General features: G+C 33.0%; 1 protein-coding gene across 1 annotated transcript; it reads right to left on the minus strand.

The window, feature by feature from the left end:
• Positions 1-1,855: 1,855 nt before the first annotated feature.
• On the minus strand, positions 1,856-4,311 carry LOC103310227. The gene is made up of 2 exons (XM_008187784.1): positions 3,042-4,311; positions 1,856-2,982 (listed from the first exon to the last, which is right to left on the minus strand). The coding sequence occupies exons 1-2, from the start codon at positions 4,309-4,311 to the stop codon at positions 1,856-1,858; spliced, it is 2,397 nt and encodes a 798-aa protein (XP_008186006.1).
• Positions 4,312-13,885: the final 9,574 nt, after the last annotated feature.

Genomic DNA, 13,885 nt, shown 5'->3' on the forward strand with positions numbered 1-13,885 from the left:
TCGCCGCCAGATTGAAATCAATAGTGTTTATTTAACAATAAATACATAATATATCGGCTACAGCTTAAATAAAAGTTATATTACTGTCCTACAATACTGTACAAGATAGTTGATTTTTAATCACCTAAGATTCTCGTTTTTCTGATATTATGATTTATAATACAATAATTAATACCATATGTGTTTCAAAATTCCTACCAAATTATACATATTATATGCCCATATAATATTATTTTATACAATATTACTGATTATAATTGGGTTCGCTTGACTATTATATACCGAATGAACGAAATTTTACAAAATATACTATACTAGAAAGTATAGGAATGTCATAATCACAGCAGTGTCATAAACACACAAAAAAAAATTAAGGTGACATAAAAAAATGAAAAAATATTATCTTTAACGATTAAAACAGTTTAATTAATCTGGACACCTTTAGACGTAAAACATATCCCGCATTGAATTAGAGTCGCTTAAAAACATTTTCTAACTCATTTATATTTTTGATTTTAGTGATCACAGTATCCGACAATCATTAAGTTTAGGTAATACGCATTATGACTATAGACTATATTTATAACATTCTAGTTTGATGAAGTTGTTGACTTAACACCAAAAGCTAAGCTAACACAAAACATCAGTTTTACTCAAGAATGATTGAAATTACCATAACCTTTGAGTTTCAAGCAAAAAATGTATTTTACGATAAATTACAATTATTTATTTACTTATAACAGATATCAAAAATTAATAAAATATTTAAAAGTATAACAACGTTAAACTCAAAATCAAATAACTTTTTAATATTCAATAAAACTCTTTCCCCACAAAAATAATTTTCAAGAGATATTTTGCTACCTGAAGCCATCCTGAATGTTGAAAATCAAAGCATATTTTACATAACACACCATATTTTGTCCCGATGACAAACGGATCAAATTGTCACCTTATTCATATCTAAAAAAATTTGGCCCATGTAGCCAAAGCGTATCTCAATTTTGGCCTGCCGTAAAAAAGGTATGGTAATGATATAGGTGTAATGGAAAAATTTGTAGGATCGTACATCGTTATATGTATTTGTGTATTAGTTAATATAAATCAATAGTGTTTAGTAACAATAAATACATATATCGGCTACAGCTTAAATAAAAGTTATATTACTGTCCTACAATACTGTACAAGATAGTTGATTTTTAATCACCTAAGATTCTCGTTATTCTGATATTATGATTTATAATACAATAATTAATACCAATGTGATATATTTTGTACTACTCACAGTTATTCCGTTACAATAAATAAATGTATAAACAAAATGTATCAATGTAGATATGAGAATGGTAAATGTCATCAATATTAAATGTGATTCAATATTTAATTACATTACTACATCTCCAAGGAATGAGTCATCGATAAGATTTCTTTATACAAACTTTATCAAAACATCAATTACTTTTAATCATCTTAAAAAAAATTAAATACTGGTATGTTTGTTTTAAATGCAGTAAATATTTTTATACCTATTAAGAGATTCGATCCCGTTTTTGTTCATTACCAACGTAATATACATATCATAACGGTAATGACTATTCCGTAGCCATCGAAAAAGACTTCTGAATATATAAAACCGTCATGAGAATGAGTTCCACTTTAAAATATGAATCTTTAGGCTCTCAACGCACTGCGATGTATTTTCGCCGTCCGTTGACTTGACTCGATGCAGTACAGTATTAAGTTCTTCATACGTCAGGACCCTGTCTTGAATAATTCATAGTAAAAGGGTTTTCGTTGATTTTACGGCAGCCTCCCATAAACCACCCATGTGAGGGGAGGCTGGAGGGTTGAAGTGTCAGCGGATTTGATTATCTACCGCATTTTCCACACAGCGAGGTCCTTTCAGTATGGAGTATACTTCTTGTAGATATCGGTTCGTTCCTACGAAATTCGTTCCACAATCGCTATAAATGTCTGAACATCTCCCTCTTCGTCCAATAAACCGATCAAGTGCAGCTATAAACAATTGAGTCGATAGGTCGGAAACTAGTTCAATGTGAACTGCTGTTGTTACCATACGTACAAAAATATAAATGTACGCCTTTGTGACCTTTATTTTTCGAATCATTGCTGCTATTACCTGGAAGGGTCCAGCAAAATTTACACCGGTTCTACTAAATGGTTTTATTTGGGAAATACGGAAAGACGGTAGATTTCCCATGATAGGTTGGGCCAAGCGAGGTTTTGCACGGAAACATGGTATGCATCGATGGATTCTTTGTTTGACGACACTTCGGGATGAAAATATCCAGTAATTTTGACGTAGTAAATATTGTACCGTTTGTGGTCCTGGATGTCCGTTTTTTCGGTGGGTAAAGTCGATTAGGAGTTCAGTCAATCGCGAAGACTTTGGCATCAATAAGGGATGTTTTTCATTGTAAGGAATTTCAGCATATCCTAAACGACCGCGCACCATCAGCAAGTGGTCGTCGTCCAGAAACGGTGTTAATTTCCTTAAATGCTTCGGAGCTTGTTTTCCCATTGAGTGCTCTTTTTTCTCGTCTGAAAAATATATGTTTTGAGTCCAGCGTACTAAGGATCGAAGTGCTCTCTCCGTTTCGTCTGTAGTAGGTGGAGAAGTGATCGGCAAGGACGGTTTTTTCCCAAGACGATCTCGAAGTCTTAACCAATAGACGGTGAATCTTAAAACTTTTGGTAAATTGTCTGATTGATAAAGAAGCCGGCAGTGTTCCTCTTTTTCTCGGGACAAAAGCGTAATGCGTTTTTCTTCATTTTCTTCCTCTGAACAACTAATAGGACTCACCGTACTTTCCACAGGCCATTCTCTTTCAGGTTGTTTGAGAAACAGAGGACCTTGCCACCATATGTCGTGGCTGGCTAAAATGTCGGGTCTGAGCCCACGGGATGCGCAGTCCGTTGGGTTGTCGTTGGTTGGTAGGTGTAACAATTTTCCACATGAGTCTGTTCTTGAATTTTGGATACTCGATTTGCTACGAATGTTTTGAGTCGTGAGGTCGAACTTCTTATCCACTGTAGCGTTAACGTGGAGTCAGACAACGCGGCAACATTTTCTATATCGATTGCGGACAAGTTATCTTGCGCAAACGCAAGAAGACGAGCTAGTAACCAAGCACTACATAACTCTAGTCTCGGAACAGATATCTTCCTAGCCGGTGCTATCTTAGATTTTCCCATCAAGAGATGACACTTTACTTCCGTGCCAGTATCAATTCTTAGGTACACGGCCGCCGCATACGCTGCTTCAGAGGCATCACTAAACCCGAGTAACTCGTACGTAGCATTTGGATGGGTAACCATGCGAGGAATTTTCAGGGTAGCTAGAAGGGGTAACTCTCGGTGGTATTGGGTCCAAGAGGTCATTGCTTCTTCCGGTATTGTTTCATCCCAATTTACTCCAACCAACCAGAGGTATTTCATTAATCTTTTTAAATCCGTTGTAACAGGAGTGAGAAGGCCGAGAGGATCATAGATACGCGCAATTTCTGATAGTATTACTCGTTTGCTGAATTTTACTGGACAGGGTTGATATAGGTAGCTGAGTGAGTCCACTTTCAGGTCCCACATTAAACCGAGAACTTTCATGCAGCATGAATCACGTTCTTCGAAAGTAATTGGAAGTACTTGTCGGTGTTCCATCGGAATACGAGTTAAAAGTTGCTCAGAGTTGCTTGACCAATTTCGCAGTTCGAACTTACCCTTTTCGAATAATGTGATTAGGTTTTGTGTCAATTCGAGCGCTTCGCTTAGAGTACTTGTACCTGTTACTATGTCATCGACATAGAGATCCTGATGAACGATAGCTTTTAATGTTTCATCGTTAGACGCTTCATCGTCGATCAATTTATGTAGCGTACGAATCGAAATAAACGGAGAACATTTTTGACCAAACGTAACTCTATTCATTTCATATTCCTGCACAGGCTCCTCTGGGTTGAATCTATATAACAATCGCTGATAGGGACGATGGGTTTCGGTTACAACTATTTGACGAAACATATTTTTTATATCTGCAGTAAACACAATGGGATGTAGACGAAACCGCAAAATTATCCCGTGTAGGTCTTGTTGGAGCTTCTTTCCGCAATAGAGGTTATCGTTCAATGACATCCCAGAAGATGTTTTTGCCGAGGCATCGAAAACAATTCGCATTTTTGTGGTTGTTCTATCAGGCCGTATAACTACATGATGCGGAATGTAATAAGTGTTCTGTTCATTTGTAAGGGTTTGATTTAATTTGGTCATATGGGTGGTATCTAGGTAATCCCTCATTTCTTTGTTATACTCCTCGCGCAAAACAGGATTTTTTGCAAATCGGTTTTCTAAATGATATAAACGGTTCAAGGCTTGATCTTTTGACCGTCCAAGTTGAGGAGGGTTTTTCAGGAAGCGTAAATGGACTACGTACCTACCGTCTGGTTGACGCGTTGTGGTTAACTGGTATATAAACTGGCTCACACTCTAAATCCGCCGGACAACTTTTTTCGACATTTGGAACTTCTTCCACTTCAAAAAAGCGTTTTAAGGTATGGTTAACGGATTCCAGTGTTGAACACATTGTGACAATCTTATTTTTCGTAGCGCATGAGGTTCCACCCATCCAAAAACTGTGGATAAAGCGATTGGTTGACCGGAGTTACCAACTCTTTTATCTCCTAAGATGAGTTGTGGAAACACATCTGCTCCTAATAGAATGCCGACAGGTAGTGGTTTGTTGTGATCAGGTTCTGCTATAATTAACCCAACTGTATGTGGCCAATGATCCGTAAAAATCCGTTCTGATGGTATAGGACCGGTTATGCGGGGTAATATTAAAGCGTTAACATTAAATTGGGGGTTTTCGAGACCTACTGGCCGTACGTTAATGGTGGTACTTCCTTTAACGACTGGAACCTGGGTACCGGCCAGAGCTTGTACCACAATATCTCGACTTTCTCGCTGAAGTCCCAACAGATGTACACAGCGTTCGGTCACGAAACTGCTTTGGCTAGCACTATCTAATAAAGCTCTTACGTTAACGGAATACCCATGTCTCGTTTGCACAACCACGGTAGCCGTTGGCAAAAGGACTGATTTACGAACACTGATTGTTGCGGTAGCTGCGAACGTCACGAGTTCGGCAGTAACGGTTTTTTCGGTGTTTGAAAGACGTAACATAGTGTGGTGCTTCCCACCACAATCTTTACAAGTTTTCGGGTTTTTGCAGTCTACCACTCTATGTGCACTGAAGCATCGGAAACACCCGTTCAACTCTTATCGCTTATCAAACACTACACACTGTGAAGTAGCCAGAGCCCAGAGGGGGGGGGGGGGGGGTTGGGTGTTCAAAAGTAGCTATAAATAGTCATAAATTATATATTACTGTCAATATATATGTGTATAATTCTCTCAGCCCCTGACTAATATGTATAATGTATATACAATGCCCTATTTCAATGGACAATGCAGACATTTATATACTTAAGTACTTTACATAATGACCAAAACACAGTGGGAAATTACAATTAAAAATATGGAAAACAGTTTTGTTTTCTCAATAATTTACAATTCAATACACATGTTTATATAATTCAGGTACAATTAAAAACCATATTTTATTATAATTATTTTAGTTTTATAATAACATAAAAATCATATGTTCAGAATAATATTTTTATTATTTCAATTATATTTTTTTTAGTTTTTATTTTTTAAAGAATCAAATAATATATTTTAAAATAATATAGGCCCTAGCTTCGATCACTAGATGGTTTTGAAAACATCGACTTCTGACGTGTGGGTGAAACAAGCGCATTGTACAAAATTGGACTTTTATCTCTAGCTGCTTTCGCCTTATCCCAATCAGACACAGTTTTGTCCAACGCCTTTTGAAGGTTGAATGATGATTTATCATATTTCGAAGAAGACGAAAATGTATCTCTAGCTGCCTTCGCCTTATCCCAATCAGACACAGTTTTGTCCAACGCCTTTTGAAGGTTGAATGATGATTTACCATCTTTCGAAGACGACGAAGAAGAAAACATGTCGTTGGTAGTCTAAAAAAAAAAAAACGATGAGATTATAACAATTACATCTTTACAATTATTTTAAACCTCAACTTCTTTTATTTTGACATTTTATGTCTTTGCTTTGACACATAGAATCGAAAAACGTTACGTTACATAAAGCGTTACGTTACATATTACCATGGCAACAATTTATATATTATTTTTAAATTTCCGATGGAATGTTTTGTATATAAATGGTTGCCATGGTGATATGTAAAACATATTATTCATATAGAGTTGGGAATTTTAAATCAATTGATGTATAAACACATTAATTGATAGTTTATGTTTACTATAGTTATAACTTTTAGGTTTCTAATAAAAAATAGAAGTATTAGATAGTAACAATACGTTATTTGGTTTAAATATTTTTCTCCATGCCTAACGTAACTTGTTTCGACATGTAAAAATAAATATAATTTGTACCAATATTAATATGTTATATATTTCAAAATATTGAAAATCCTCAAAAATTAGGTGGCATACACAATATTAGGTAGGTGTAATATGGCTATATGGCTATATAGGCTATATGGCTGTAGAAATCTAAATGTATGTCTGTTAAACAAAGTGAATACTTACCTAAAACCATTACTTAGTATACGTTTTCTTAGTTATTTTTCTAAATGCTAACAATAAAAGGTCATAATTATAGCCGGGATTGCAATGCACTAATAAAACCCAAAATATATCCTAAAAATGCAAAATGATGCACTTCATTTAATTTAGTTTTAAACCAAAAAAATTTTTATTGAATTCAAAAGTTTCCTAGGGCTACATAATTTCTAGTTTTTTTTACGTATACTTTTAACGTGAAAAAAAAATATTCTCATTTAATTTAACAGCACACGTTAAAATATAAATGTTATATTTTTGAGTAAAAATCTTGAAATAATACTTAAAAAGATAATTGTATGTGTTAATTTCCTTAAGAACTATAAAATGTTTTAAGAAATAAAAAAATGAACTGAAATCAATTGAAAATTATTAAAAAACGCAAAATATTTATCTTTCTTTTTTGAATCTAAGTACCCAAATGAAACTATAATATGCATTTTTACTGTAAACACATACAACGCTTAAGTAATTTTTAGGAACAAAACAACAGCATAGACATATTAAGAATTCTTGATATTATGTCTTTGGGCAGTAGAAGCCACCTACCCAAGTACCTATACATACTTATAAGTTAATAATTGTATTAACATAATACATATTACGAAAAATTCCAAATATTCCTATACAAAAATTAAATGTATTCGATCCCATATGTGTTTCATAGTTCCTACGAAATTATACATATTATGTGCCTATATAATATTATTTTATACAATATTACTGATTATAATTAAGTAAAAAAATTGGGTTCGCTTGACTATTATATACCGAAAGTATAGGAATGTCATAATCACAGCAGTGTCATAAACACACAAAAAAAAATTAAGGTGACATAAAAAAATGAAAAAATATTATCTTTAACGATTAAAACAGTTTAAGTAATCTGGACACCTTTAGACGTAAAACATATCCCGCATTGAATTAGAGTCGCTTAAACACATTTTCTAACTCATTTATATTTTTGATTTTAGTGATCACAGTATCCGACAATCATTAAGTTTAGGTAATACGCATTGTGACTAATGACTATATTTATAACATTCTAGTTTGATGAAGTTGTTGACTTAACACCAAAAGCTAAGCTAACACAAAACATCAGTTTTACTCAAGAATGATTGAAATTACCATAACCTTTGAGTTTCAAAAATTTCATAGTCAGTATTAATCAAGCGAAAAATGTATTTTACGATAAATTTACAATTATTTATTTACTTATAACGTAAACAACGTTACACAGATATCAAAAATGAATAAAATATTTAAACGTATAACAACGTTAAACTCAAAATCAAATAACTTTTTAACATTCAATAAAACTCTATTCCCACAAAAAAAATTTTCAAGAGATATTTTGCTACCTGAAGCCATCCTGAATGTTGAAAATCAAAGCATATTTTACATAAAACACCATATTTTGTCCCGATGACAAACGGATCAAATTGTACCTAACCTTATTTAAATAAAATCAATATTTCTTACCGTTATAAAAATGATGTAAAAATGAGTTGTTGTTTTCTTTCTTGATGTATAGGAGACAGAATAAATTACAATACAAAATACAGAAATATTTTAATGTTGAACAAATGTGAACTGACTTTTGAATAAACGCTTATCGTTTTTCACGTTGGGTTTTTATAAAGAAATATTATCGATGACTCATTCAATTGAGATATAGCAATGTAATTAAGTATTTAATCATATTTAATAGTGATGACATTTACCATTCTCATATTTGAATGACACTACATTGATAAATTTTGGTTTCCTTAAATCTATTATACTGTGTCAAATTTTCGGCATACATCAATATATTTATGAAAATAATATTAATACACTAAATACATATTATTATATATGTAAATTTCAAATAAATTTGAATCTAAATAAATGTGTGTGTGTGTTATTCGTCTTAATTATTTCAATTGTATATTATATTATTATGTCTTAAACTGTTTTATAGGGCTCAACCCGTTAATAAATAATTAAATAAAATGTACTTAGAAGTTTAATTTAAATCATCGATTAAAATTAATTATCAGGATACAGAACCTAATCTAGCATTAGTTCATAAGACTCTTGACAGTTTGCTGTATTCCAATTTATGTGAAACTTATTGCCTATACTGTCTATACCGGTCTCAAATAAAAGGCTTTTAGTTAATATAAATCAATAGTTTTAAGTAACAATAAATACATATATCTTCTACAGCTTAAATAAAATTTGTATTACTGTCCTAAAATATTGTACAAGATTGTTGATTTTTAATCACCTAAAATTCTCGTTTTTCTGATATTATTATTTCATAAAAACCGTTCGGTCCGAACCACGAAAATACCTCGCAGTGCGTTGAGAGCCTAAAGATCCATATTTTGTTGTAACCGTCATAAGAATGGTTTTAAATATTCAGAAGTCTTATTCGATTGCTACGGAATAGTCATTACCGTTATGATATGTTTATTACGTTGGTAATAAACAAAAATGGGATCGAATATCTTATTAGGTATTAGTGCTTTTAACACAAACATCCGAGTTTTGAACTTTTATTTTATGATGATTACTTAAAAAAATAATTAATAATAATTAATGTTTTGATAAAGTTTATTAAAAAATGTTATCGATGACTCATTAATTAGTGTTATCATTTAGTAATGTTATTGAATATTTAATCATATTTAATAGTGAAGACATTTACCGATTTCTTATTTAAATGACACTACATTGATAAGTTTTGGTTTTCTTAAATCTATTATACTATGTAAAATGATAGGCATATGTCAATATATTTATTAAAATAATATTAATATACTAAATATCCAAAGAATGTTGGCCCATGAAGCCAAAGCGTATCTCAATTTTGGCTTGCCGTAAAAAAAGGTATGGTAATGATATAGGTGTAACGGTAAATTTGTAGGATCGTACAGCTTTATACGTATTTGTGTATTAGTTAATATAAATCAAAAAAAAAAATTAATTAATAATAATTAATGTTTTGATAAAGTTTATTCAAAAATGTTATCGATGACTCATTCCTTGGAGATGTAGTAACGTAATTAAATATTTAATCATGTTTAATAGTGATGACATTTACCATTATCATATTTGAATGACACTACATTGATAAATTTTGGTTTCCTTAAATCTATTATACTATGTCAAATTTTCGGCATACATCAATATATTTATGAAAATAATATTAATACACTAAATACATATTATTATATTATATGTAAATTTCAAATAAATTTGAATCTAAATAAATGTGTGTGAGTGTGTGTTATTCGTCTCAATTATTTCAATTGTATATTATATTATTATGTCTTAAACAGTTTTATAGGGCTCAACCCGTTAATAAATAATTAAATAAAATGTACTTAGAAGTTTAATTTAAATCATCGATTAAAATTAATTATCAGGATACAGAACCTAATCTAGCATTAGTTCATAAGACTCTTGACAGTTTGCTGTATTCCCAATTTATGTGAAACTTATTGCCTATACTGTCTATACCGGTATCAAATAAAAGGCTATTAGTTAATATAAATCAATAGTTTTTAGTAACAATAAATACATATATCATCTAGAGCTTAAATAAAAGTTGTATTAATGTCCTAAAATATTGTACAAGATTGTTGATTTTTAATCACCTAAAATTCTCGTTTTTCTGATGTTATGATTTCATAAAAACCGTTCGGACCGAACCACGAAAATACCTCGCAGTGCGTTGAGAGCTACGTCTTTTACGTGCCGTACGTGTTCGAGTAAACATAGCACATATCAACATTTGACAGATGCTGCTACAAAATCGAGTACCGATAAGACTTATGACAACTCTGAACGAGCCACTACAAGTTGTAATGCAACACAGTTTTCGGGAGTTACACATACGGAAACCACTGCTTTGTTGGGAACTGTCGTAGTTAGGGTTCGTGACAATACAGGAGCCATACAAACAGTCAGGGCAGTGTTAGACAGTGGATCACAGGTGTCCGCAATGACAGTAGATTTTATCCACCGGTTAGGTTTGACCCAAAAGAAGTGTCCTGTTGAGGTCATCGAACTTTCCCAACAACCGGTTACCGTTGTCAAAAGTCAAACTAATTTTAATTTTTTCCCTGTACAAGCCGACGCTCCCGAGTTTAATGTAACCAACGTCATTGTCTTACCTTGCATCATGTTGACGATGCCTAACAGAGTTTTGCCAGCTGAGGTACGAGATCGCTATCGTCACCTTGTCTTTTCCGACCCCCAATTTGATCACCCTGCGCCAGTAGATATGTTGATTGGAGGAGACTTCTATCCATCCGTCATTCAATCTAGAGCTGACGTTATACACACCGAGGGCTTACCATCAGCGATGATTACACAATTAGGTTGGGTCATAATTGGTGCGTTACAGAATAACACACATACTCCGCTTACATCCCTGTCAATTAGAACAACCCCTCCGCTCGAAGAGTTGATGCAGCGCTTTTGGACAGTAGAGGAGCCCACAGAGTCTACAATGACAACTAAACAAGACAAGCAATGTGAAGTTTGGTTTGTTAGAACCACGAAACAAGACCACCAGTCGATTTTATGTTGGCTTACTATTTCGAACGATAATATGTTCCACCGACATCGGATGTCAAGATGAAAATCGGTCGTTTTAGGGTCATCCAGAACTTCAGCTCTTAACCGACTGTATAATTTAGAAGGTCGCCTTGAGAAGGATTCAGAATTGTATAGTGCCTGCCGGGCCTTCATGGACGATTATAGATCGTTAGGGGATATGAAGTTAGCGGCTGAGCCAGGCAAATATTTCATACCACACCACCCAGTGGTTAAACGTTGTAATGAAGAACTGAAAATTCGTGTGGTGTTCGACGCCTCAGCTACTTCTTCATCCGGAGTCTCGTTAAATGACTACTCGGTGACTGGACCAAAGCTGCAGACGGAAATCGGCGATGTCTTGTTGTGCAGTATACTACACAAATTTGTTTCTACTGCCAACATAACTAAAATGTATCGTCAGATACGTCTACATGAACAAGATAGAGTTTATCAGCACATACTATGGCGCAATTCGCCTAGTGACGAAGTGCAGGAATATGAGATGTGTACGGTCACATACGGCGTAAGTTCGGCTCTGTTCTTAGCGATTCGATGCCTACAACAGCTAAACCTGGAGGATGGACCTGAGTTTCCACTCGTCAAAGATGTCCTGTTAGCTGACACATATGTGTATGATATATTTGTTGGCGCTGACACTTTGGAGGACATCTTAGAAGCAAAAATCCAAATCGTCGGCTTGCTAAATCGAGGTGGATTTAGCCTGAAAAAATGGGCTAGTAATTGTCCCGAGATATTGAACACTATCGACATTGAATACCGTGGATAGAGCCAACTAAGGAACAGGCCGTCAAGGTTTTAGGAGTAAATTGGGACCCTGTACTTGACACATTCGGTTAACATTCGACGATAGATCAAGTTACTCCTACAAAACGGTCAGTATTATCAACTGTTGCTCGTTTTTATGATCCAATTGGCGCATTGGGTCCAATGGTTGTTTGGGCCAAGTGTTCAATGCAGAAATTATGGATGGATAAACTAGATTGGGATACCTCATTGTCTTCAGGTCTGACTTCGATGTGCACGGTTTCGTCGACAAACTTCCTGATATATATAATAATATTGTCTACATCTACTGTATACCATCCCAAACTGTAAGACTTAATCTGGTCGTTACTCATTAAGCCTAGCTGGACGCCTGCTCCTTTTAAACATCGCCGCCAGATTGAAATCAATAGTGTTTAGTAACAATAAATACATAATATATCGGCTACAGCTTAAATAAAAGTTATATTACTGTCCTACAATACTGTACAAGATAGTTGATTTTTAATCACCTAAGATTCTCGTTTTTCTGATATTATGATTTATAATACAATAATTAATACCATATGTGTTTCAAAATTCCTACCAAATTATACATATTATATGCCCATATAATATTATTTTATACAATATTACTGATTATAATTGGGTTCGCTTGACTATTATATACCGAATGAACGAAATTTTACAAAATATACTATACTAGAAAGTATAGGAATGTCATAATCACAGCAGTGTCATAAACACACAAAAAAAAATTAAGGTGACATAAAAAAATGAAAAAATATTATCTTTAACGATTAAAACAGTTTAATTAATCTGGACACCTTTAGACGTAAAACATATCCCGCATTGAATTAGAGTCGCTTAAAAACATTTTCTAACTCATTTATATTTTTGATTTTAGTGATCACAGTATCCGACAATCATTAAGTTTAGGTAATACGCATTATGACTATAGACTATATTTATAACATTCTAGTTTAATGAAGTTGTTGACGTAACACCAAAAGCTAAGCTAACACTAAATAATCAGTTTTACTCAAGCATGATTGAAATTACCATAACCTTTGAGTTTCAAGCAAAAAATGTATTTTACGATAAATTACAATTATTTATTTACTTATAACAGATATCAAAAATTAATAAAATATTTAAAAGTATAACAACGTTAAACTCAAAATCAAATAACTTTTTAATATTCAATAAAACTCTTTCCCCACAAAAATAATTTTCAAGAGATATTTTGCTACCTGAAGCCATCCTGAATGTTGAAAATCAAAGCATATTTTACATAACACACCATATTTTGTCCCGATGACAAACGGATCAAATTGTCACCTTATTCATATCTAAAAAAATTTGGCCCATGTAGCCAAAGCGTATCTCAATTTTGGCCTGCCGTAAAAAAGGTATGGTAATGATATAGGTGTAATGGAAAAATTTGTAGGATCGTACATCGTTATATGTATTTGTGTATTAGTTAATATAAATCAATAGTGTTTAGTAACAATAAATACATATATCGGCTACAGCTTAAATAAAAGTTATATTACTGTCCTACAATACTGTACAAGATAGTTGATTTTTAATCACCTAAGATTCTCGTTATTCTGATATTATGATTTATAATACAATAATTAATACCAATGTGATATATTTTGTACTACTCACAGTTATTCCGTTACAATAAATAAATGTATAAACAAAATGTATCAATGTAGATATGAGAATGGTAAATGTCATCAATATTAAATGTGATTCAATATTTAATTACATTACTACATCTCCAACGAATGAGTCATCGA

The sequence above is a fragment of the Acyrthosiphon pisum genome, chromosome X, assembly GCF_005508785.2.
Source record: "Acyrthosiphon pisum isolate AL4f chromosome X, pea_aphid_22Mar2018_4r6ur, whole genome shotgun sequence".
In the NCBI taxonomy this organism is placed as follows: Eukaryota; Metazoa; Arthropoda; class Insecta; order Hemiptera; family Aphididae; genus Acyrthosiphon; species Acyrthosiphon pisum.